Raw genomic sequence first — 26,051 nt, forward strand, 5'->3', positions numbered from 1 at the left:
CCATTCAGCCTCTGCTTAAATAAAATAATAGTAATAGTAATAATAGTATGAATAGGATCCTAGATTCAGAAGAGCCCCCAAAAGCAATCTAGTCCAACCCCTTTCTGCCAGGAGGGAAAAGCACAACCAAAGTCCCCTCCACAGATGGCCATGCAGCCTCTGCTTAATAATAATAATAATAATAATAATAATAATAATAATAATAATAGTAATAGAATCCTAGATTCAGAAGAGACCCCCAAAGACCACCCAGTCCAACCCCTTTCTGTCAGGAAGGAAAGGCACAACCAAAGTCCCCTCAACAGATGGCCATCCAGCCTCTGTTTGAAAGCCTTCCCTGAGGCAGAGAGTTCCTCTGCTAAACAGCTGCTAAACAGCTCTTCTTACAGTCAGGAAGTTCTTCCTAATGTTCAGGTCATTGGAACCCATGGCTCCATTGAGTCTTAGTCTCCAGGGCAGCGTTCTTTTGTGTTTTGTAAACAAAACATGGAGGATTTGTTTCCTCTGTGCCTTTAAGTCCACTCTAAAGTCTGGCGACCCTGTCCAAGGGTTTCCTTGGCAAGACCTCTTCAGGGGAGGTTTCCTCTTGCTTTTTTCTGAGGCTGAGAGAGTGTGACTTGCCCAAGATGGCCCAACGGCAGAGAAGGATGGGTCTCTGATTAAAGTGCTGCACCAAACGCTGCCTTGTGTTGTGCTAAAGACGAAGCAGAAGGAAGGTGGGCGTTGGAATCCTACCAGGGCAACGACACCTAGAAAGGAAGTGTTTTTGTGTGTTTTGTCCCCAGGAGCGAGAAGTGGCCGAGGCCCTGAACCAGAAGCTCCGCCGGCGAATGGCCGAGTACAAAGTGCCGCCGGTGCTCGACTACGTCCGCCAGAAGATTGCGCTCCAGGAGCTCGGCGGCACCTTCCGCATCTGGGAGAGGAAGGTGGAGATCGCAGAGGTAAAGGCTGCCCCTTTGTTCTGTTCAGCCTGTAATTGTGCCCAATGATCAGGTTGCTCTGGATGAGGGGAATGACAATGTTGTTTATGTTCAAGTTGATTCCTCTGATAGGAATGGGGATGATGGTCTGTCTCCTGGGCCTAGTTTTAGGGATGTGGGGCTTGAATGCAGTTCATTGGATGGCTTAGACAGGTCTGTGTTGCTGCAAACAGGAATCTCAAGGTCTTGAGCCTGGGAGAAGCTCTGAGCTGCAGTCCCAGGGTCAGTTATCTCCAGGTGCAGATTTTAATGAAGCCTCGAACAGAAGAAAGTGTGGTTGCTTACCTGTAACCATGTTTCTTCGAGTGGTCATCTGTGAAATCCACACATATGGTAGTAATCACCGCACATGCACAGCAGGTTGGAACCTTCTAACAAGCTCTTTAGCTCCAAGTGGCTATGGCCCCGCCCATCCTCTCCAGGAAGCATATATAAGGCATGGGTGGGGCTATTAGCCTTAGTTCCTTTTTTCCGCCCTTGCAGCGTTTAGGAACCTCTCCCTCTCCTTTCAAACAAACAAACTGACTTTGGATTGTTTTTAGCTACTGTGGATATCTCGTATGTGTCATGGAAGACGGCCAGGTGGAGTTGTCTTCGCCTGCTCAGCCTTCCCACAGTGATTTGGTCCAGCTGGACCAAACTGATAAGAAAACAATGAATATAGTGAATTAATGAGCAGGCAAGAACGCTTAGATTGGAGGGTCAGGAGGAGTTCTCGCTTAGCTAATAAGAAAGAAGCCAAGTTGGCCAAAGGTCATCGCAATGCCTTCATGTTAGCAAAGGTTATTTAGGTTTCTGGTTGACAAAGGGAAATTGTCAGTTCAATGTGGCTCTTTCCATGCAAACTCCTATGGATTAACCTTGGCTATAAGCAGCACGCTTTTGGCTTCCTGAATCTGGGATTTTCTGGTCTTGTGTTTCACCGTTTTACCATGGACTCTTGTTTGATAATTGCCTAAAGGATTATGCTTCATGTTTTTGCCTTTGGATCTTGGGAACTGTGCTTTTGCATTTAACCTTTGTCTTTGGAACTTTGCATTGCTTACTCTATGATTTGATTTTGTTTTTCCTCAATAAACTACAAAATCTACAGCTCTGGTGTGGTGGTGTTTGGGAGCAAGGTGAAACCTACTCTGAGTTGCAATAACTGTCTGAAGGCAGTTAATTTATTTATTTATTTATTTACTTACTTACTGCATTTGTTGACCGCCGTTCTCAGCCCTAGGGCGACTCACGGCGGTGTACAACATATAAACAATGTCACAACAATAATATCAACATAACAATCATTAATACAATTACACTAAATCATCCGCGCCGTCTCATCGTAGAATCATAAACCAATCTCGTTATCCATATTCCGTTCCAGTCATCATTGCCAATTGTTGTAGCACTTAGTCGAACGCCTTCTCAAATAACCATGTCTTTAGTCTTTTGCGGAATGTCATAAGGGAGGGCGACTGTTTGATGACTACAGGGAGGGCGTTCCACAGCCGGGGGGCCACCACCGAGAAGGCCCTATCCCTCGTCCCCGCCAGGCATGCCTGTGAGGCAGGCGGGATCGAGAGAAGGGCCTCCCCAGACGATCTCAAAGTCCTCGTGGGCTCATAGGCCGAGATGCGGTCAGACAGGTATTTTGGGCCGGAACCGTTTATGGCTTTGTAGGCCAACACTAGCACCTTGAATTGGGCCCAGTAGCAGATCGGCAGCCAGTGGAGCTGGAACAACAAGGGCGTTGTATGTTCCCTGCGTCCTGCTCCTGTTAGTAACATGGCTGCCGCGCGCTGGACTAGCTGAAGCTTCCGGGCCGTCTTCAAGGGCAGCCCCATGTAGAGAGCATTGCAGTAGTCAAGGCGGATGGTTAACTGGATGATAAGAAGCAAGTTGGCCAGCAAATGACCTTGATAAGGGTTATGGTTCCCAGCACGCTTCCACTTCCTTGATACCTTCCAACTCTTTGATTCCATAGCCTTTTCTTGACAGTTATCTTGTCTTATCTTGATTGTAAGGACCGTGCAGTTGCTCTCCAGATTAAGCTATTGAATTTCAATCTCCTTGATTTCTAGTCTTAGTTGGGAAGATAATAGAGATATAGTAGTGGGCACTGCGCGTGAGTCCTCCTAACCATGCCATACTGAGTGTGTGCCTTCTTTTCCTCTCTGCCCATTGTACAGATGACCTTGCAGAGCTACCGCAGCACTTGGCACAAGGCGCAGATGACCAGCCAGGAGCTGCACGCCCTCCTTCCGGAGAAGCAGGCCAGCAGCCAGATGCAGGTCCAAGGGGGGCTCTGAGGAAGAGCCTGGCCTCCAAAGAGACCGAGGACTCGGCCTTCCTTTCCAAGAAGGCGTCGTTTGCACCCTGGGAACGTGTGGAGTGTGTTCAGAGTTTGGATCACCTTAATCTTCTCAAAAGTATATTCCCTTTTCATTTAAATTGATTTTACCTCATCTCCTATGGCTGTACCTTGACAATTTCTCTCTCTAGATTTTCATTCTCAATATTCTTAATTCACCAATCCACCCCCTGTATTGAATAATTCATTACAATCAGACAAAACACCCCTATGTTGCATTTTTTAAAAAAATCTGCCAAAAATTCTTGGTTCATTCACCCCAATTCAGTCTCAATATTCTCAAAATTCTGGGCTTCTTTCTCGTACAGATAAACAGCCTCGCTCTCACAGAGCCTTTCACACACCGAACTTATACAGGAGTTTCACTCAGTAGCTTTTTACACACAGCAGCCTTCAGATATGTCACGTTGCCATGGCTCTACCTTATTTAGGTAGAGATGAATCAAACTCCCAGTTTTATCAAACAGTTTAATTAAAACAGCACTTGCTGGCTGTTTATATAGTCCAAAATATAAAACACAAAGATCTCACGCAGCTACAGAATAAACAAAAACGGATAGCAAAAATAACTTCGTAGTCAAAAGGGTCCAGTCCAGTGGTCAAATGCTGAGGGTTCAATAAACAAAGTCCAGGGATCAAGAGTCTATACAGTAGTCAAAAGCCAGTCCAAAGGTTCAAGGTTTCAGGATTCCAAGATTACAGGAGACAGGTCAGGACACCGAAAAATCCAACAGACCTGGGGGGAAAACCAGCAGCATCCACCACCAAAATACAATAGACCTGGGGGGGAAACCAGCAGCATCCACCACCAAAATGCAACAGATACTTTTCTCCCAAAGATAAGTCTCAAAGTTAGCTCCTTAAATCCAGTAACACCCAGCTGCAACCCATCTCCTTCACGCCTCTACCCCTAATTGCTTTTAGCTGTAAACGGTTACTTACAAACTACTCAGGCCTTTAGAACCAAGACTTACATTAACCCTTCCATCACCAACTGCCAGGTCTACCACCACAAACCACCATCAACTATGGAACATATGACAACACACGATAGCCTTCAACCTAGGCCTTCTCTCACTGAAGCTTCTCACACACCAGGCCTACTCACACCGAGGCCTACTAACATTGAGGCTTACCTCCCACTGAGGCCTACTAACACTGAGGCCTTCTCACACTGAGGGCTCTCTCAGACTGAGGCCTTTCTCCCACTGAGGCGAACTAACACTGAGGCCTATTCATACTGAGGCCTACTAACACACTGAGGCATTTCTCCCACAGAGACCTTTCACAGACTGAGAACTACTAAGTTACAGGCACACTGTTGCAACTCAGGGTAGTTTTCACCTTGCTCCAGACACCACCACACCAAAGCTGTAGGTTGATGTAGTTTATTAAGTAAAGCAAAATCAAAACAAAGAAATAGAAATACAATAGTTCCATAGGCAAAACAGAGACTTAAATGTAAAAGCAAAGTTCCCAAGATCCAAAGGCAAAAACATGAAGCATAATCCTTTAGCAATGGTCAAACAAAAGTCCATGGTAAACAGTTGAAACAAGACCCAAATCCCAGACTCGGGAAGCCAGAAGCGTGATGCAAAAAGCCAAGGAAGATCTCCAGAAGTTAACATGGGAAGAGCAATGTTGGACTGACAACAACTGCCTGTCAGCGACAAGACTAAATACCTTTTGCGAACATTAAAGCATTGCGTTGACCTTTGGCACCTTTGGCTTCTCGCTTGCTGGTGAATTGCAAATGTTCTTGTCTGCTCATTAATTCATTATCTGCAAGGCTATGCAACCCCTTATCTGGGTCCAGCTGGGACGGATCCTCCACCTGGCCGTGTGGGATTCCACTCTTGCTATCAGTCTCTCTAATTGCAGGAACATCCCCTTCCCCTGAGAACTGACTTCCCTTTCAGTGCTTGATTCACATTTTTTGTAATTAAAAATACCTAGTTAATATTTAATATTTCTGACAATTATTTCCCTCTTGTTTATATTCCCTTTATTGTCAGGATAATCTCTGTTGCTCCACATGGAGCATTGTTGTGTCCGTAGAGTCAGGGCTGGTGCAATGTGTGGTGTAAGAGAGGCCGAGCCAGGTTGGAGTTGCCCCTTGAAGGCTAGCTTGCCACTTGTCCTGCCGTCCACCAAGTCAGGCCACAGAGCAAGAAACCAACAGAGAAGATTCCCCAAAGTGGCTGGGTTAATGCCACTGCCATGCCAACGGGGATGACTTCCCCTCCGTAGTAGTCGTAGTACAAGGGCCCGGAGTTGGCACGCGACTCGACGGGCCCCTCACGATTGCTTGCATTGAGCCACTCCGTTTCGTTGTTGTCATTGTAGTCGCTGTTGGGATAGTCTTGGAAGGTGCGCACGGCCGTCTCGTCGAGCGGGAGCTCAAACATCTCTTGCCGGAACTCCTCCGAGGCTTCAAAGTCTCTCTGGAAAGGGATGGCATGAACCGGGGGGCCCCACTTGGACGTGGTGGCCATAATCCAGTCGCTGTAGTAGGCCACCCTGGTGTAAAGGAACGGCCCGTAGCACTGCGCTCCGCCCTCGGTCAGCACCCCTTTCAGCATCCACTGACCAGTCTCCTTGGCTTGGCACACCACCGGGTTGCCAGGGAAGCCCTTTGGAAAGACAAGGGAGCAATGCAGGGAGAGCGTTAGTCCAGCCCCTTCTACGCTGCCATATAATCCAGATTATCAAAGTGGATAATCCACATTATCTGCTTTGAATTGGCTTATATGAGTCTATACTGACATATAGGCCGGTGAGTCGGAACGACGGAACGAATAAACAACAAATACTGCCATATAATCCAGTTCAAAGCAGATAATCTGGATTTTATATGGCAGTCTAGAAGGAGCCGAAGTTGAATGGGTTCAGACTCAAAATGCGAAGGCCTGGAAAAAAAACCTGGAAAAATTGGGGTAAAAACCTCCAGAAAAAAATGTTTTTTCTCCTAGTTTTTCCAGTTTGTATTAAATAATAATAATAATAATAATAATGTTGTTGTTATATAATTATAATAAATACGTTGTTCATTCGTTAAGTTGCTTCCGACTCTTCATGGTCTCATGAACCAGCCCATGCCACATTATAATATAATTACTAATATAATCTATATAAATAAAAATATTTATATGGGTTAAGATAAACCATGAGGGGGAAAGGGGGCACCCTTGTCTTGTTCCTTTGCTAATCCGAATGCTGGAAGATGCCTGTCCATTAATTAAAATTTTGGCGGATCGTTGCGAATATATTGACTGAATCGCTTTGATGAAACCGTAGCCTGCATCCATTTCTTTCAGTGTTGCTAGAATAAGGCCCCAGTTAACATTATCAAATGCCTTTTCGGCATCTAAAAATAAAAATGCTACTTCCTTCTGGTTGTTTCTCTCGTAATATTCAATTGTATTCAATATTATCTCTTATTTGATGTTTTGGCAGGAACCCGCTTTGTTTTTCTTCAATTCTATCACATAATAGTTCCTTTAGTCTTGTCGCTAAAATACTGTTAACGATTTTGTAATCTACATTGAGAAGATATATCTATATAAATAAAAATGTAATGTTCGTTTGTGGGATGAACAGAACTCAAAAACCACTGGACGAATTGACACCAAATTTGGACACAAGACACCTAACAGTCCAATGTATGTCCTTCACTCAAAAAATGTTGATTTTGTCATTTGGGAGTTGTAGTTGCTGGGATTTATAGTTCACCTACAATCAAAGAACATTCTGAACCCCACCAACGATGGAATTGAACCAAACTTGGCACACAGAACTCACATGACCAACAAAAAATACTGGAAGGGTTTGGTGAGCAGTGTCCTTTGGTTTTGGAGTTGTAGTTCACCTACATCCAGAGATCACTGTGGACTCAAACAATGATGGATGTGGACCAAACTCTACAAGAATACTCAACATGCCCAAATGTGAACACTGGTGGAGTTTGGGAAAAATAGAATCTTGATATTCGGGAATTGTAGTTGCTGGGATTTATAGTTCACCTGAGCATTCTGAACCCCACCAACGCTAGAATTGGGCCAAACCTCCCAGACAGAACCCCCATGTGGGCCACAGCAACATGTGACGGGACGGTTAGTAGGCCTATAATTTTTTAACTGGGCAATATTGGTATCTCTTGGTGGCACTGATTCGGAGAAGGACTCAGAACTGGGCCGAGTTGCATTGTTCTCAGTCCACAGGAAGGGGGTCAGGGGAACACCCGTCGTATTGTAACGCCATTTTCCCTATCTTTGCAATGACCCCTTGAGTCCGTAGCCTCAGAATGCATTAGCCTGAGTGTGTCTCATAGATTCGCTGCGCCCGAGTGCCTCCCTTGGAGATAGAGATGCCTTTGGGAGTGTGCCTTCCTCACCAGGCATCCCGGCACGCTGTCGCCTTCCCGGTGGCTACAGCATTCTGTGCTGACCGTCCGGTGCAGAGGGCAGGGGTCGGCATCCACCACCGAGAGCTTCCACAGAGAGCTGCTCCCTATCTGGACCAAGAGGACGAGACGTCAAACAGGGCACGTGCCACTCTTTCCTTAGGAAGGCTCCGTCACCCCCCAAACGGGCTCACCTGCGTCCGGGTGCGGCCAACCCACAACCCAGCAGTCCTCCATCGCCGAAAGTGGGAAGCGTTGGAAAGGGATGCAGATGGGCCGGATGGCCTCGTCGAACTCAATTGGGACGGGGACCCGCAGGAGGGCCAGGTCGTGGTCCAGCGTGAGCTCGTCAAAGTCCTCGTGCGGGATGATGGTCCTGATGGGCAGCGGGAGGCTCTGCAGCTCGGATGGGTCCGCGGAACCCAGAAGGACCATCACCTGCGTTCTGGCAGCAAACGAAACAACATGAACGAGAAAGAGGGAACTTCAGCAATACTTAAGACAGGCCTGGGTAGGCCAACTTTGGCCCTCCCTCCAGGTGTTTTGGACTTCAACTCCCACAATTCCTAACAGCCGTAGGAGCTAGAGCAACGGTTCTCAACTTGGGGGTCGCGGTCCCTAGGGGGGTCGCTGGACCATTTTCTGGTGGTCACGAAGGTGCCTCGGTTGGCCCCGCCTCCTCCCTGCCGGATCTGGGCCCAGACTCCAGAATGCACCAAGCAACAGCAACTCCCAAATGTCAAGCTATGTTTAATTTCCCCAAACTTCTCCAGTATTTTATGTTGGTCATGGGAGTTTTGTATGCCAAGTTTGGATCAATTCCATAATTGTCGGAGTTCAGAATGCCCTTTAATGATAGGGGAACTATATTCCCAAGCAACTGCAACTCCCAAATGTCAGGGTCTATTTTCCCCAAACTTCTCCAGTATTTTCTGTTGGTCATGGTGTGGCAGCCGTTAGGAGAAAATATAATTATATAAATGCTGACGGAAGGAAAATTCAACAGATACAATAAAAGGTCGGAGTGGCTTGTTCCATAACTAGTTGGAACAGTAAAGGTTGACTTTAGATTAAGTTAAGTACAAATGGAACATGTCATCTGGAAACAATAAGTAGAAGTTAATAATGAAGTGAGCGAATGTTTGTCGTCATGACCTTGCCAAGGGAATGTTCTTGGCAACAATACATAAAGGACACCTGTTAATGATTGTACTATGTAAATGTCAAGACATTTCTGCGCATGCCTGAACCAGTGGTTTTCTGCTATAAATATTGAAGCCAGTCTGACTTCCAGTGTGTGTCAGATATTGCTTTCTGAACGCTCTATCAAGCTTGATAGTAAACGCCTGAAATCAATTGCTGTCTCTGTCTCCTTCCTATCTGATTGTGCTCTAAATGGTCTCGGGTAATGTATGTTCCGCAACAATGGGAGTCTTGTATGCCAAGTTTAGTTCAATTCAATTGTTGGTGAAGTTCAGAATGCTCTTGGATGGCAGGTGAACTATACATCCAAGCAACTGCAACTCCCAAATGTCAGGATCTATTTTCCCCAAACTCCACCAGTGTTCAAATTTGGGCATATTGAGTTTTTGTGCCACGTTTGGTCCAGATCCATAGTTGTTTGGGTTCACAATGCTCTCCGGATGTAGGTGAACTACATCTCCCCTAAATCACTGTCAATTCCTCCCAAACCCCTCCAGTGTTTTTTGTTTGACATGTGAGTTCTGTGTGGAAGTCTCAGTGGTATGTGGAAATCAGAGCTAAATTGGTTGACGGTACTGCAAATCCCATCATCTGTTTTCCATACTCCCTCAAATATATTTTTTCTGATTAATCATTGTTGTGACTCAGTTTGATTCTGAGTCTGAAACTGAACCCTGTGGGTCTTGTGAGCCAGAGTGCCATGATGAAGAGGATGATGGGATTCAGATTCAGACAGTGCAGCAGGGGAAACATCAAGTCAGTTCTCAGGGGAAAAGAATGTCAGTGGGAGAGACAATGGCCAGGGTGAGTTGTCTTCGCCTCCCCAGCCTTCCCACGGTGATCTAGTCCAGCTGGACCAAGATAAAGAGAGCCTTGAAGATAGTGAAATAATGAGCAGGCAAGAACGCTTAGAATTAAGGGTCCAGAGGAGCTCTCGCTTAGCTGGTAAGCGAGAAGCCAAGTCGGCCAAGGGTCATCGCAATGCGTTCATGATTGCAAAGGGTATTTAGACTTCTGGCTGACAAACGGGAGTTGTCAGTTCAACGTGGCTCTTTCCATGCAAACTTCTATGGATTAACCTTGGCGTTAAGCAGCACGCTTTTGGCTTCCTGAATCTGGGATTTTGGGTCTTGTGTTTCACTGTTTTACCATGGACTCTTGTTTGATCTTTGCCTAAAGGATTATGCTTCAAGTTTTTACCTTTGGATCTTTTTCCTCAATAAACTACAAAATCTACAGTCCTGGTGTGGTGGTGTTTGGGAGCAAGGTGAAACTACCCTGAGTTGCAACAATCACAATGCTTTAATTATGTTGAATTTGTGACAATGAAAACACATCCTGCCTATCACACATTTACATTATGATTTGTAACAGTAGCAAAATTACAGTTATAAAGGAGCAACGAAAATAATTTTACGGTTGGGGGTCACCACAACACGAGGAAGCATATTTAGGGGTCACGGTGTTAGAAAGGTTGAGAACCACTGAACTAGAGAAACCCCCAAGAGGCCGTGCCGCGACCCAGAGCCAGCCACGCAGCCCTTACATGTTGTGAAAGGCCGAGGCGGTGCTGAGGAGCCAGTCTTGGCTGAGGATGCTCCCAAAAGCCAAGTGCCGGCCCTGCGTGTCCTGCAAGGAGACCAGCCATGGGAACTCCCCCGTCACGGCAGAGCCCTGGTCCGAGTCGGTCGGAGAGGAAAGGATCTCCGTGCCACAGTCCATGCCTGCAAAAAAGGAGAAGAAGGAGCGCACATGCCATAGCTTTATTGTTATTGTATGTCATCCAACAAAAGAGGTAAGCAGGTAGGGAGAGAAAGATTGGGGAATGGATCAGATAGGTGAGTTCATGGATAGGTATGTCAATGGTAGAGAAAGACACAGGTGAAGAGATAGAGAGATGGTGAATAGATAAAAAGAAATGGATTGGTGGATGGATGGATGGATGGATGGATGTGTAGATAGATAGATAGATAGATAGATAGATAGATAGATAGATAGATAGATGGATAGAAGGATAGATAGATGGCTAGATGGATGGCTAGATGGATGGCTAGATGGATGGCTGGATGGATGGATAGATACATAGATGGATAGATAGATACATAGATGGATAGATAGATACATAGATGGATAGATAGATACATAGATGGATAGATAGATACATAGATGGATAGATAGAGAGATAGATAGAGAGATAGAGATAGATAGATAGATAGATAGATAGATAGATAGATAGATAGACAGACAGACAGACAGACAGAAAGATACAGGGGAAGAGAGAGATGGTGAATAGATAAAGAGAAATGGATTGGTGGATGTATGGATGGGTTGATAGATGGCTAGATAGACAGATAGAGAAAGACACAGGTGAATCGAAAGATAAATAAATGGATTGGTGAACGAATGGATGGATCTATTGTTAAGGAGAGAGAGAGATGAAGAGATAAGAGAGATGGAGAAAAAATGTATTGGTGAATGGATGGGTAGATGGGTAGATAAAGACAGGTGAATAGATAAAGAAAGAGATGGATGGATGGATGGATAGATAGATAGAGAAAGACACAGGGGAAGAGACAGAGAAATAAATGGATGGATCTATTGTTAGAGAGAGAGAGACAAAGAGAAAAGAGACATGGAGAAAAAGAGAAATGTATTGGTGAATGGATGGGTAGATAAAGACAGGTGAATAGATAAAGAGAGGGAGCGGTGGATGGATGGATGGGTAGATAGACAGATAGATAGACAGACAGACAGATAGAGAAAGATACAGGTGAACAGATAGAGATGGTGACTAGGTAAAGGGAAATGGATTAGTGGATGGATGGGTTGACAGATGTGTAGACAGATAGATAAAGATACAGGTAAATAGATATAGAAATCAATAAAGGAGTTGGTGAATGAATGGATAGATGGATTGCGGGGGGAGAGAGAGAGGTTCAGGTGAAGAGATAAGAGAGATGGAGAAAGGTAAATGTATTTATTGGTGAATGGATGGATTGATAGATGGATAAAGACAGGTGAATAGATAAAGAAAGAGAAATTGATTGGTGGGTGGATGGATGGGTAGATAGATAGATAGATAGATAGATAGATAGATAGATAGATAGAGACACAGGTAAAGAGATAGATGGTGAATAGATAAAGAGAAATGGATTGGTGAATGGATGGATGAGTAGATAGATGGATGGACAGACGGATAGAGAAAGACACAGGTGAATTGATAGAGAAATAAATGGATTGGTGAATGAATGGATGGATCTATTGTTAAGGAGAGAGAGATGAAGAGAAAAGAGAGATGGAGGAAAAGAGAAATGTATTGGTGAATGGATGGGTAGATAAAGGCAGGTGAATAGATAAAGAAAGAGATGGATGGATGGATAGATAGATAGATAAGATAGATAGAGAAAGACACAGGGGAAGAGATAGAGAGATGGTGAATAGATAAAGAGAAATGGATTGGTAGATGGACGAACAGACAGACAGATAGATAAAGACATAGGTGAATCAATAGAGAAATAAATGGATGGATCTATTGTTAAAGAGAGAGAGAGACAAAGAGAAAAGAGAGATGGAGAAAAAGAGAAATGTATTGGTGAATGGATGGGTAGATAAAGACAGGTAAATAGATAAAGAGAGGGATCGGTGGATGGATGGGTAGATAAGATAGATAGATAGACAGATAGATAGATAAAGATACAGGTGAAGAGATAGAGATGGTTTGTTGGATGGATGGATGGATGGATGGATAGATAGATAAAGATACAGGTGAAGAGATAGAGATGGTTTGGTGGATGGATGGATGGATGGATGGATAGAGATACAGGTGAACAGATAGAGATGGTTTGGTGGACGGATGGATGGATAGATAGATAAAGATACAGGTGAAGAGATAGAGATGGTTTGGTGGATGGATGGATGGATGGATAGATGGATAGATAAAGATACAGGTGAAGAGATAAAGATGGTTTGGTGGATGGATGGATAGATAGATAAAGATACAGGTGAAGAGATAGAGATGGTTTGGTGGATGGATGGATGGATGGATGGATGGATGGATAGAGATACAGGTGAACAGATAGAGATGGTTTGGTGGACGGATGGATGGATGGATGGATAGATAGATAAAGATACAGGTGAAGAGATAGAGATGGTTTGGTGGATGGATGGATGGATGGATAGATGGATAGATAGATAGATAAAGATACAGGTGAAGAGATAAAGATGGTTTGGTGGATGGATGGATAGATAGATAGATAGATAAAGAAAGATACAGGTGAACAGATAGAGATGGATTGGTGGGTGGATGGATGGATAGATAGATAGATAGATAGATAAGATAAAGATACAGGTGAAGAGATAGAGATGGTTTGGTGGATGGATAGATAGATAGATAGATAAAGATACAGGTGAACAGATAGAGATGGATTGGTGGGTGGATGGATGGATAGATAGATAGATAGATAGATAAGATAAAGATACAGGTGAAGAGATAGAGATGGTTTGGTGGATGGATAGATAGATAGATAGATAGATAGATAGATAGATAAAGATACAGGTGAACAGATAGAGATGGATTGGTGGGTGGATGGATGGATAGATAGATAGATAGATAGATAGATAGATAAGATAAAGATACAGGTGAAGAGATAGAGATGGTTTGGTGGATGGATAGATAGATAGATAGATAGATAGATAAAGATACAGGTGAAGAGATAGAGATGGTTTGGTGGATGGATAGATAGATAGATAGATAGATAGATAGATAGATAAAGATACAGGTGAAGAGATAGAGATGGTTTGGTGGATGGATAGATAGATAGATAGATAGATAGATAGATAGATAGATAGATAAGATAAAGATACAGGTGAAGAGATAGAGATGGTTTGGTGGATGGATAGATAGATAGATAGATAGATAAAGATACAGGTGAACAGATAGAGATGGATTGGTGGGTGGATGGATAGATGGATAGATAAAGATTCAATTGAAAAGATAAAGAAATATATTGGAGAACAGATCAATTATTGTCAGATAGATGGGTTGGTGGATAAATAGGTCGGTGATAGAGAAAGACACAGGTGAAGAAAGAGATGGAGGAAGAGAGAAATGTATTGGTGGGAGAATGGATAAGAAGAAAGAAAGAAAAGGAATGAAGGAAGGAAAGAAGGAAGGAAGGGGTGAATAGATAGATGGAGAAAGAGAAATGCACTGGTGGATGAATGGATGGGGAGATAGAGACACAGGTGAAGAGAGAGATGGAGAGAAAAAATGTATTGAATGGATGGATGGGGATATAGATTGAAAGAAAGAGAGATAGAAGGATGGATAGAGAGAGAGAGAGAAATACACAAATGAATAGATAAAGGGAAATAGAGAAATGTACTGGTGAAATTCAATGTCCTCCCCAATACGTGTCAGCCCTTGATCGGAACTCACCGGCTAAAGCAGGTGGTAGGAGGGAGGTCCAGCGCAGGAGGAAGAGGAGCCGGCTGACCACTGACCAACGGCACCTCTGCGGTCCAGCCATGGTACACTTGGGAGGCCTGCTCTGTCCGGCTATGGCTAGGCAGAACCAGGGAATGGTCACCTCCCAGGATCCATCCCTGGACATTCTGCTACTGTTGGGTCATTGTGGTCGCCATGGTAGCGCCTTCCGTACACACAGCAAACCAGCATCAAGAGTACTGGTGGTATCAACATATTGCTGAATGCAAGGTGCTAAGGAGGCCTGTGTTTGGGCTGCTTGGGCCTAGGAACCCAGACAATGCCTCAAGCCTCTGTAGAAAAAAGGAGGAGTCCACGTTTTTCTCTTTCTCCCTCCATTCGTGCCTCTTTGAATTCTACAGCACTGCTGGTCACAGCTGACCTCCAACTGGAGCACTCAAGGCTTCCCAGTTCTCAGTGTCTATGCCGGAGTTTTTAAGGTTGGCTTTGAGCCCATCTTTCAATCTCTTTTCCTGTCCACAAAGATTCCATTTTCCATTCTTGAGTTTGGAGTAGAGCAACTGCTTTGGAAGACGGTGGTCAGGCATCCGGACAACGTGGCCTGTCCAGCGGAGTTGATGGCGGAGGACCATCACTTTGATGCTGGTGGTCTTTGCTTCTTCTTCCACCACTTGTCTTCCCAAGAGATTTGCAGGATCTTCCGGAGTCAACGCTGATGGAATCGTTCCAGGAGTTGCATGTGACGTCTGTAGACAGTCCACGTTTCGCAGGCGTATAGCAGGGTTGGGAGGACAATGGCTTGATAGACAAGCCCCTTGGTCTCCCTACGGATGTCCCGGTCCTCAAACACTCTCTGCTTCATTCGGAGGAATGCTGCACTCGCAGAGCTCAGGCGGTGTTGTATTTCGGTGTCAGTGTTGACATCTGTAGACAGTCCACGTTTCAGAGGCGTAGAGCAGGGTTAGGAGGACAATAGCTTTATAAACAACTCCCTTGGTCTCCCTTCAGATGTCCCAGTCCTCAAACACTCTCTGCTTCATTCGGAAGAATGCTGCACTCGCAGAGTTCAGGCGGTGTTGTATTTCAGTCTCAATGTTGACGTCTGTAGACGGTCCACGTTTTGCAGGCATAGAGCAGGGTTGGAAGGACAATAGCTTTATAAGCAAGCCCCTTGGTCTCCCTACAGATGTCCCGGTTCTCAAACACTCCCTGCTTCATTCGGAAGAATGCTGCACTCGCAGAGCTCGGGCAGTGTTGCATTTCGGTGTCAATGTTGACCTCAGAAGCATTAGTTTCTCTGCAGAAACAAAGTTGGACGTTGCATCCAATTACTCCATCAATGCAATGCCAGATTTAATATATTTCAGGGGTCCCTATTGCAAGCATTAGCCTTCCTATAAAATAATAATATTATAATAATAATAAAAAAAGGGGAATGTTGCATGGGAAGAGAGTCTGAATGAGTTTGAGAAGCTCAGAGTGGTCAAGAATGGGTTAAAAGAGCAGCCAATGTGGCTTAGAAGACATAGTTCCCAAGCTTTGGCCCTCTAGGTGTTTTTGGACTTCATTTCCCATAATCCCTGATCATTGGCTAAGGTTGCTGAGGCTTCTGGGAGTGGAAGTCCCAGAAAGAAAGATAGTCCTGTTTCCGCGCAGGCGCAGTTCAACCCGCGCGGCAGATTCGCGCGTGCGCACTTCCCCTGCCTTCTGGGAATGGAAGTCCCAGAAAGGCATCCCTGCTTTTGCGCAGGCGCAGTTCAATCCGCGCGGGACATTCGCGCGTGCGCACTTCCCCGGCCTTCTGAGAATGGAAGTCCCAGAAAGAAAGGCATACCAGCTTCAGCGCACGCAGTTCAACCCGTGCGGGACATTCGCGCATGTGCACTTCCCCGGCCTTCTGGGACTGGAAGTCCCACCAACAAAGGCATCCCTGCTTTCGCGCAGGCGCAGTTCAACCCGCGCTGCACCTTCGCGCGTGCGCACTTTCCCCATCCATTTGCTCTGGCGGGCCGAGAGGGGAGGGGCGTCGGGAGAAGCGTCTGCGCATGCGCGGATTTGAAACTGAGGCGCCATGTCGGCGGAGGCCTACTCGGCGGTGGAGCCGGGGCTGGGCCCCGAGGAGAGCTTCCTCTCGCTGCCGGACCTGCTGATGTCCCACGAGCGGATGCCCTGCCGCGCCCAGGCCGCCCTCCCGCGCCTGGCCCTCGCCCTCGGAAAGGCCCCGCTCGACGCCCTGCCTGAGGTGAGCAGAGAACAGCACGGGACTACAACTCCCGGCAGGCCCCGCGCGCCACACCGGAAGTCCTCCCTGGAGACACCCACAGCCATTCATTCATTCATTCATTGACATTTCTCTGCCGCCTTTCTCACCCTGAAGGGGACTCAGAGAGGCTTACAAGATATATATACATACCATATATTATATTATTCGCATAGTACAATATCTGTATCATATCTCTCTCTATATATAAATGCATAAGGAGTTCCTTAAAAACAACAGAACCAATGAACGAAATCACACCAAATTTGGCAACAAAACATCTCACAACACAAGGAGTGACTATCACCCAATTTTTTTTTATTTTGTCATTTGGGAGTTGTAGTTGCTAGGATTTATAGTTCACCTAAAATCAAAGAGCATTCCGAACTCCACCAACGACGGGATTGAACCAGGCCCTGCTCTCGATCCCGCCTGCTTCTCAAGCTCGGCTGGCGGGGACGAGAGATAGGGCCTTCTCGGTGGTGGCTCCTCGGCTGTGGAACGCCCTTCCTACGGACATTAGGCTAGCATCATCTCTAATGGTATTCCGCAAAAAGGTGAAGACCTGGCTGTTTGAGCAGGCGTTCAAATAATTAGTGCAGTGATTGGTAATGAACATAGGAATGGAACAATGGATGACGAATCTGGATTATGTTTTTGATAATGAGACGACTGTGATCGGTTATTGTAGTAAGTGTTTATTGATTGGGTAATATGTTAAGTTGTTAATTGTTGATATATGTTGCATTGAATTATTGTTGTTTTTATTGGTTGTGAACCGCTGTGAGTCGCCTTCGCGCTGAGAACAGCGGTATATAAGTAAAGTAAATAATAAAAAAATAAAAAAATCTTGGCACACAGAACTCGCACGACCAACAGCAATTACTGGAAGGGTTTGGTGGGCATTGACCTTGAGTTCACCTACATCCAGAGAGCACTGTGGACTCAAACAATGATGGATCTGGACCAAACTTGGCATGAATACTCCATATGCCCAAATGTGATCTTGACATTTTAGAGTTGTTGTTACTGGGAGTTATAGTTCAGCTACAGTCAGAGAGCATTCTGAACCTCACTAACGATAGAATTGGGCCAAACTTCCCACACAGAGACCCCCATGACCAACAGAAAAGTCCTTGGTGACCCCTCTGGCACCTCCCCAGGGGTCTCGACCCCCAGGCTGAGAAACACAGATTTATTTATTTTTGGTCATGTCAGGAGTGATGTGAGAAACTGCAAGTCGCTTTTGGTGTGAGAGAATTGGCCATCTGTAAGGACGTTGCCCAGGGGACGTCCGGATGTTTTTATGTTTTATCATCCTTGTGGGAGGCTTCTCTCATGAGGAGCTGGAGCTGATAGAGGGAGCTCATCCGTGCTCTCCCCGGATTCGAACCTGTGACCTGTCAGTCTTCAGTCCTGCCGGCACAGGGGTTTAACCCACTGCGCCACCGGGGGCTCCGTATCCTAGCAGATAATACTACTGCATTTGCCCTTGTCAATTCCCCACAAAATGGGGGTGCGACTATTATGCAAGCAAAATAAAAATACAATTTTGCCACTCCCCCCAAATGGGGATGCAACTGTTATGCAAGGAAAATAAAAATACAATTTTGCTGCTGCCCCCTCAAATGGGGATGCGACTATTATGCAAGGAAAATATAATTATAATTTTGCCACTGCCTCCCCCCCCAATGGTGGTGTGACTATTATGCAAGGAAAATAAAAATACAATTTTGCCGCTGGGCCCCCAAATGGGGGTGCGACTATTATGCAAGGAAAATAAAAATACAATTTTGCCGCTGCCCCCCCAAATGGGGGTGCGACTATTATGCAAGGAAAATAAAAATACAATTTTGCTGCTGCTGCCCCCCCAAATGTGATGCGACTATTATGCAAGGAAAATAAAAATACAATTTTGTCGCTGGGCCCCCAAATGGGGGTGCGACTATTATGCAAGGAAAATAAAAATACAATTTTGCCTCTCCCCCCCCCCCCAAATGGGGATGCAACTATTATGCAAGGAAAATAAAAATACAATTTTGCCTCTCCCCCCCCCAAATGGGGATGCAACTATTATGCAAGGAAAATAAAAATACAATTTTGCCACTGCCCCCCCCCCAAATGGGGGTGTGACTATTATGCAAGGAAAATAAAAATACAATTTTGCTGCTGGGCCCCCAAATGGGGATGCGACTATTATGCAAGGAAAATAAAAATACAATTTTGCCGCTGCCCCCCCCCCAAATGGGGGTGCGACTATTATGCAAGGAAAATAAAAATACAATTTTGCCGCTGTCCCCCCCCCCCCCCAATGGGGGTGCAACTATTATGCGATGAAGTATGGTATTCACTTTTCTGCCTCTTTTCCCCTTTCCTGTGGCTTGCAGGGCACAAAACTGGAGCTGCCGCTGTGGCTGGCCAAAGGCCTCTACGACAACAAGCAGAGGATCATTTCGGTGGAGCTGCCGGCTGTTTACAAGGAGAGCTGGCGGACCGTCTTCAGTGCTGACGCCAACGTGGTGGACCTGCACAAGCTGGGGCCCTACTACTATGCCTTCGGCTCCCAGATGCTGAATTTTGACAGTCCTGAAAATGCAGAACTCGCGCAGACGATCCTGCAGGTAGAACGACACTTTAGTTGCAGGATAATAATATTTATTATTATTATTTACAGTATTTGTATGCCGCTTTTCTCAAGCCGAGGGGGACTCAGAGCGGTTTTAATAATAATATTTAATAATAATAATAATAATAATAATACTTGATTTATATTCCGACCTTCTCCCCGAGGTGACTCAGAGCAGATTGCAATATATAAACAGACACAGGCAAAGATTCAATGCCTTGTTACAATGCGAAATACACAGACAAAGGCAAAGGCTTCTCCTTTCATTTCCGGCTCAGGAGGCGGTGCTCTTTCTCTGTTTCCAAGCTGAGGAGCCTGTGTCTGTAGACACCTTCTGATCATGTGGCCGACATGACTACTTGGAGCATCTTTTGCCCTTTTCCGCCGAAGCGGTACTTATTGATCTACTCACATTTTCAAACTGCTAGGTTGGCAGGAGCTAGGGCTAACAGTGGGAGCTCACCCCGTCCCGTGTATTCAAACTGCGAATTTTCAGGTCAGCAGTTCAGCAGCACAAGGGTTTAACCCATTGCACCACTGTGGCCTCGGAAGCCTTCCCTTTGCTTCTGATCGGCCTCCCTCCAGCCTCTTTTGTCGTTCCCATCATCAGTTCAAAGCAACTCACATTTTAAAATCATGTATTGTTATGTATTTGTTTTATGTTACTGTTTATTATTTGTGTTTTCGGTTTGCGTTTTTGGTTTTTCTTTATTATAATTGTTGTTTGGGCTTGGCCTCATGTAAGCCGCTCCGAGTCCCCATTGGGGAGATGGTGGCGGGGTATAAATAAAGATTATTATTATTATTATTATTATTATTATTATTATTATTATTGGATCCTAAAGTTGGGAGAGAGAGGCCCCAAGGGCCAGCCAACCTTATTCGTGCCAGGCAGGAAGAGAGCTTTGCTCTCACAGAGGCTCCTCTCACACTGGAATTTCACAAGAGCTTCACACAATAGCTTTACACACAAGGCTTTCAGCCTGGGGCTTCTTTCACAGAAGCTTCTCACACCAGGCCTTCTAGCACTGAGGCCTACTTCACCCTGAGACCTTTCTCCCACTGAGGCCTTCTCCCACTGAGGGCTCTCTCAGACTGAGGCGAGTAAACACTGAGGCCTACCCATACTGAGACCTACCTCACACTGAGACCTTTCTCCCACTGAGGCCTTCCCCACTGAGGGCTCTCTCAGACTGAGGCGAGCGAAAACTGAGGCCTACCTCACACTGAGGCCCTTCTCCCACAGAGACCTTTCACAGACTGAGGGCCACCCAGACTCTAAGCTCTTCCAGATATGGAAATTCCATTAGACTCCAAAGCAGCAGCAAATATTAAAAGTTAACTAGGTATTTTTAATTACAAAAATGTGAGTCAAGCACTGAAAGAGTGCCATGACTCAGCAAAAACTATAGTTCAATATAAACAGGTGTGCCTGTAGCTTAGTAATCCTCAGTCTGTGAAAGGTCTCTGTGGGAGAAGGGCCTCAGTGGGAGAAAGGCCTCAGTGTGAGGTAGGCCTCAGTATGGGTAGGCCTCAGTGTTAGCTCGCCTCAGTCTGAGAGAGCCCTCAGTGGGATAAGGGCTCAGTAGGAGAAAGGTCTCAGTATGGGTAGGCCTCAGTGTTAGCTCGCCTCAGTCTGAGAGAGCCCTCAGTGGGATAAGGACTCAGTAGGAGAAAGGTCTCAGTATGGGTAGGCCTCAGTGTTTACTTGCCTCAGTCTGAGAGAGCCCTCAGTGGGATAAGGGCTCAGTAGGAGAAAGGTCTCAGTATGGGTAGGCCTCAGTGTTTACTCGCCTTAGTCTGAGAGAGCCCTCAGTGGGAGAAAGCCTCAGTGGGAGAAAGGTCTCAGTGTGAGGTAGGCCTCAGTGTGAGGTAGGCCTCAGTGTTAGCTTGCCTCAGTCTGAGAGAGCTCTCAGTGGGAGAAGGTCTCATTGGGAGGTAGGCCTCAGTGTTAGAAGGCCTGGTGTGAGAAGCTTCTGTGAAAGCAGCCCCAGGTTGAAGGCCTTGTGTGTAAAGCTACTGTGTGAAGCTCTTGTGAAATTCCATTGTGAGAGGAGCCTCTGTGAGAGCAAAGCTGTTTACCTGCATGAGAAAGAAGCCCACCGTGGAAGCAAAGAAGGAAGTTTGTGTTATTGAGACCTTGTTCTTGTAAATAGTACAACCATGTTATTTTGCTCCAGAGGAAGAGATAACATAGCTCTGTGTGTTTTTGTTCTTTTTATCACTTTGAGCTACTGGTGCTGGGTCACACTGCTGCTGCTGCTAAGTTCCTCCGCTGTGCATTCATGAGGAGGGTCTTTAGTTAATAAGCCCATTTGCCCAACAGATTCCACTGTCAAACAGCTCTATGGCTGATAGGAATTGTGGGATTTGAAGTAGAAAACACCTTGTGGGAGGGCTGAAGCTTGCCCAACCCTAGGCTGTTCTGACTCTCTCCCTTCTCTTGTAGACCTTCATCAGCCGCTTCCGCCGCATCATGGACTCCTCCCAGAACGCCTTCAATGAGGACACGTCGGCCTTAGTGGCCCGGCTGGACGAGATGGAGCGGGGCTTGTTCCGGGCCGGGCAGAAGGGGCTGAACGACTTCCAGGGCTGGGAGATGGGGCAGGCCTCCCAGATCACGGCCTCCAGCCTGGTCCAGAACTACAGGAAGAGGAAGCACAGCGAGCTGGACGCCTGAGGGGCTGCCGGACCTTGAACCCTTGTCTTGGCTCGTCTAGAACCCAACAGGGAATCACGGCATGGTTCGGCTTGAACCCTCTTCGCCTGAAGATGCTCTGATGCAGTCTTGGCCGGAGCAGAAACATTTCAGAAAGGATTTAATGTTTTAGTGTCTCTCTTAAGGTGTCCACGCAACTGGGTTTGCTTGCGGACATCAGTTGGGATTGTTTTTACTCTTTCTGGGGTTCATTTTTGGTCAAAGAAACACTTGACCCTCTGAATCTGTTTTTGGACCGGTGTACTTGTCTTCCTTCCCTGTCAGCCATGTTGGCTGGGACTTATGGGAGTTTGAAGGATCACTTGTTGCTCTTCCTGCCCCGGCATTTGCTCTCGTCGGCCTTTTTCCTTGGCAGGAGGCATCTAAGCGTGTTTCTCCATGCTTTGGAGTAATATCTATCCAAAATCTATCCAAATGACTCTTTTCCCAGTAAGCTTTTCTCAAAAAGAGCCTTCTTAATGGTCCCACAGCCTGAACATTCCCAGTCGTGTTAGAAGCTGTTTCTATGGGAATTTAATAATAATAATAAATAATAATAAAGTTTTATATATCCCCCACCACCATCTCCCAAGGGACTCGGAGCGGCTTACATGAGGCCAAGCCCAATGGTACATCAATAAACAAAAGCAATAAACAAAAACAATAAATACAATACAATTAATATAAATCACATATAAACAATAACCAATAAACAGTAACACACCGCTGCAACTTAGGGTCATTCCACAGATATATAAACCCGTTTTCCTAGTTCCAACAGACCTCACTACCTCTGAGGATGCTTGCCATAGATGCAGGCGAAACGTCAGGAGAGAATGCCTCTAGAACATGGACATAGAGCCTGAAAAAACCTACAACAACCCACATCATAATACACATAAAAACCATAAAAGCAAAACAAAAACTATAAAACTAGAGACTGTTGCAACTCAGGGTAGTTTTCACCTTGCTCCAGACAGCACCACACCAAGGCTGTAGGTTTTTGTAGTTTATTGAGAAAAGCGAAATCAAAACAAAGAAATAGAAATGCAATAGTTCCATAGGCAAAACAGAAACTTAAATGTAAAGGCAAAGTTCCCAAGATCCAAAGGCAAAAACATGAAGCATAATCTCTTAGCAATGGACAAACAAAAGTCCATAGTAAACAGTTGAAAGCAAGACCCAGATCCCAGACTCAGGAAGTCAGAAGCGTGATGCGAAAAGCCAAGGAAAATCCCCAGAAGTTAACATGGGAAGAGCAATGTTGGACTGACAAAAACTACACGATTAAATACCCTTTGTGAACATGAAAGCATTGCGTTGACCTTTGGCACCTTTGGCTTCTCGCTTGCTGACCAAGTGAGTGCTTCTCCGAAGCCTTAATTGCAAATGATCTTGTCTGCTCATTAATTCATTATCTGTAAGGCTACGCAACCCCTTATCTGGGTCCAGCTGGGACGGATCCTCCACCTGGCCGTGTGGGATTTCACTCTCGCTATCAGTCTCTTTAACGAAAGGAACGTTCCTTTCCCCGGGGAACTGACTTGCTGTTTCTCCTTCAGCAGCCACACTATCAGCTCCGTCTGAAACATGTACAGGAATCTATAAACCATCAGCCTTCTCCTCATCCTGCAGGAAGTCAGGCTCAGACAGGCCCAAACAGCTCAGCTTCAGACTCAGAGTCAAGCTGAGTCACAACACACACAAGGATTTAAAAACCTATGGCCGGGCCAAATGTAACAGTTTAAAAATTAAAAAATAAACGCTGGGCATGAACAAGGAAGGATATATCTGCTAGGAGGGTTTTTAAAGAGAGATGAGGGAGCACAGTCAGTCCTAAACCAGTCGTAAAGTGAATTTGAGGGCATATTGCTGGGAATTTTCCTTATTCTGGGCAGGCACACTGGAACAAGCACGTTTTCAGGCTCCTAAAGATTGCCAGAGTTGGGCATGCCTGATGTCCTTGGGAAGTGAGTTCCAGGATCGGGGGGCCACCCCCGAGAAGGCCCTCTCCCTCGTCCCCACCAATCGTGCCTGCGAAGGAGGTGGGAGTGCGAGCAGGGCCTCTCCAGATGATCGAAGAGATCGCTTGGGTTCGTACACAGAAATGTGGTCAAGGCAAAAACATGAAGCATAATGCCTTAGCAATGGTCAGACAACATTGTCCATGGTAAACAGTTAAAAACCAGACCCAAATCCCAGACTCAGGAAGCCAGAAGCGTGCTGCGAAAAGCCAAGGAAAATCCCCAGAAGTTAACATGGGTAACCTGGGAAACATACATCTGGGAGGCGTCCCTCCTTTCCTGCCACCCTCCAAAGTCATGGACCTTGGCAGAGTTTTAATTACAACTCCATTTTGGATAGAATCCCTTCCAATCTTTGGGTTCCCTTTACGATTTTAATTAGGATCACTTGATGAAGAAATCCATGGGATCTATTATCCTACGGATTTCCTTGCAACGCCGTCCGAGAAGCCCTGCAGTGGTTGTCTGAGTCCAGATGGCTCCTTCGTGTAATCCTGATTGGGTTTAAGGGCTAAACCGGGTGTAATTAAACCCTCCCGCCATTGATCTTCCAATTTGCGGCCTCATCCGCTTCAGAGGGATTGGACAGATTAGGGTTTTCTCATTTGATTCCTGGCTTTCCCCTTCCCGACATCTTAGACGGGGTTGCTTTTTGGATGTACGCAACCAGAGAAGGCTGCTTTGTTGACATCCAGGTTCTTTGGGGAGGAAAACTCTCCCCGCTTCCTCCTCCTCCTTTTGTTCCCTCGGATTGCGAGAACCATCTGTGGCTCATTTCCTCAAAGCCTCATGTTGAGGAAAAAAATCAACTAGAAATGACAGGAGAAATCCTACAAAATGTCAAAATCCCGGACGAGAAATGTATTATTATTTATTTATTTACATTATTTCTATCCAGCCCATTTCAGCACCGGGATTGTGGCGCAGCAGACTGAGTGTCAGCTGCATTAAGAGCACTCTGACCAAAAAGGTCATGAGTTCGAAGCCTGCCCAGGTTGGAGTGTGTAGCCTGTTGTCGACCTTTGCAACCCGAAAGACAGTTTCATCTGTCAAGTAGGAAAATTAGGTACCACCCAGGCCCGTAGCCAGGATTTCGATTCGGGGGGGGGGGGGGGGAGGCTGAGTTTGTTTCGGGGGGGGGGCTGAGTCTGAGTGAAAGAGGGTCTACCCTAGCAAACCTTTTGTATCGTTACCCCAATACTCCCATGCGTATGGGATATATTGAGTATGGTGATCAGATCATGATATGAATAAACATAACAGTTTAAATAATGGACCAGTAAGGCCTTTTTGTGGACCACCATGAGAATTTGGGGGGGGGGGGGCTGAAGCCCCCCGGCTACATGCCTGGTACCACCTTAAAAAGGGCAACGCAATGCTTTCATGTTCGCAAAGGGTATTTAGTCTTGTAGCTGACAGGCAGTCTTTGTCAGTCCAACATTGCTCTTCCCATGTTAACTTCTGGGGATTTTCTTTGGCTTTTAGCAGCACGCTTCTGGCTTCCTGATTCTGGGGTTTGGGTCTTGTTTTCAGCTGTTTACCATGGACTTTTGTTTGACCATTGCTAAGGGATTATGCTTCATGTTTTTGCCTTTGGATCTTGGGAACTTTGCCCTTACATTAAAGTGTGGGGAGGCTAAATTAACTGATTTATGAGGCCATAAAGAAGATTCCAGCAAAGCATTCCAGTGGGGAAGCATGTGGGGAATGCGGAAGTGCTTCATCAGCGTCGCAGATGGGCGATGAAAGCGACAGCTCCCCTGATGGCCAAAAAAGTTAAATAGCCTCTGTCTATGTCTGTATATGTTTGTATGTCAAAAATTGGCATTGAATGTTTGCCATATATGTGTGCACTGTAGTCCGCCCGGAGTCCCCTGCGGGGTGAGGAGAAGGGCGGAATGTAAATGCTATAAATAAATAAACATACATGAGTTAAAAGCAATTAAATCCATAATATTGTCGAAGGCTTTCATGGCCAGAATCACTGGGTTGTATGTTTTTTCGGGCTATATGGCCATGTTCTAGAGGCATTCTCTAATGATGTTTTGCCTGCATT

The 26,051-nt window shown here is 45.7% G+C and overlaps 3 protein-coding genes across 3 annotated transcripts in view; 2 read left to right on the forward strand and 1 right to left on the reverse strand.

Annotated features, from left to right (window-relative positions):
• Nucleotides 1-3,430, forward strand: part of CFAP263 (cilia and flagella associated protein 263) — a 29,125-nt gene extending 25,695 nt beyond the window's left edge. The window contains exons 8-9 of the mRNA XM_060788214.2: nucleotides 786-941; nucleotides 3,155-3,430. Of these exons, the coding sequence (XP_060644197.2) occupies nucleotides 786-941; nucleotides 3,155-3,274 (276 nt within the window). The 3' untranslated portion in view covers nucleotides 3,275-3,430. The remainder of the gene's footprint in view (nucleotides 1-785; nucleotides 942-3,154) is intronic.
• Nucleotides 3,431-4,126: 696 nt separating this feature from the next.
• Nucleotides 4,127-16,361, reverse strand: PRSS54 (serine protease 54). The gene is made up of 5 exons (XM_067470928.1): nucleotides 14,379-16,361; nucleotides 10,488-10,665; nucleotides 7,933-8,183; nucleotides 7,730-7,845; nucleotides 4,127-5,969 (listed from the first exon to the last, which is right to left on the reverse strand). Exons 1-5 carry the CDS (start codon nucleotides 14,551-14,553, stop codon nucleotides 5,460-5,462), a joined length of 1,230 nt encoding a protein of 409 aa, XP_067327029.1. The 5' UTR covers nucleotides 14,554-16,361; the 3' UTR covers nucleotides 4,127-5,459.
• Nucleotides 16,362-16,404: 43 nt separating this feature from the next.
• Nucleotides 16,405-23,283, forward strand: GINS3 (GINS complex subunit 3). The gene is made up of 3 exons (XM_060788213.2): nucleotides 16,405-16,629; nucleotides 19,035-19,268; nucleotides 21,723-23,283. The coding sequence occupies exons 1-3, from the start codon at nucleotides 16,459-16,461 to the stop codon at nucleotides 21,951-21,953; spliced, it is 636 nt and encodes a 211-aa protein (XP_060644196.2). The 5' UTR covers nucleotides 16,405-16,458; the 3' UTR covers nucleotides 21,954-23,283.
• The last annotated feature ends 2,768 nt before the right edge of the window (nucleotides 23,284-26,051 follow it).

The sequence above is a fragment of the Anolis sagrei genome, chromosome 8 (assembly GCF_037176765.1).
Source record: "Anolis sagrei isolate rAnoSag1 chromosome 8, rAnoSag1.mat, whole genome shotgun sequence".
In the NCBI taxonomy this organism is placed as follows: Eukaryota; Metazoa; Chordata; class Lepidosauria; order Squamata; family Dactyloidae; genus Anolis; species Anolis sagrei.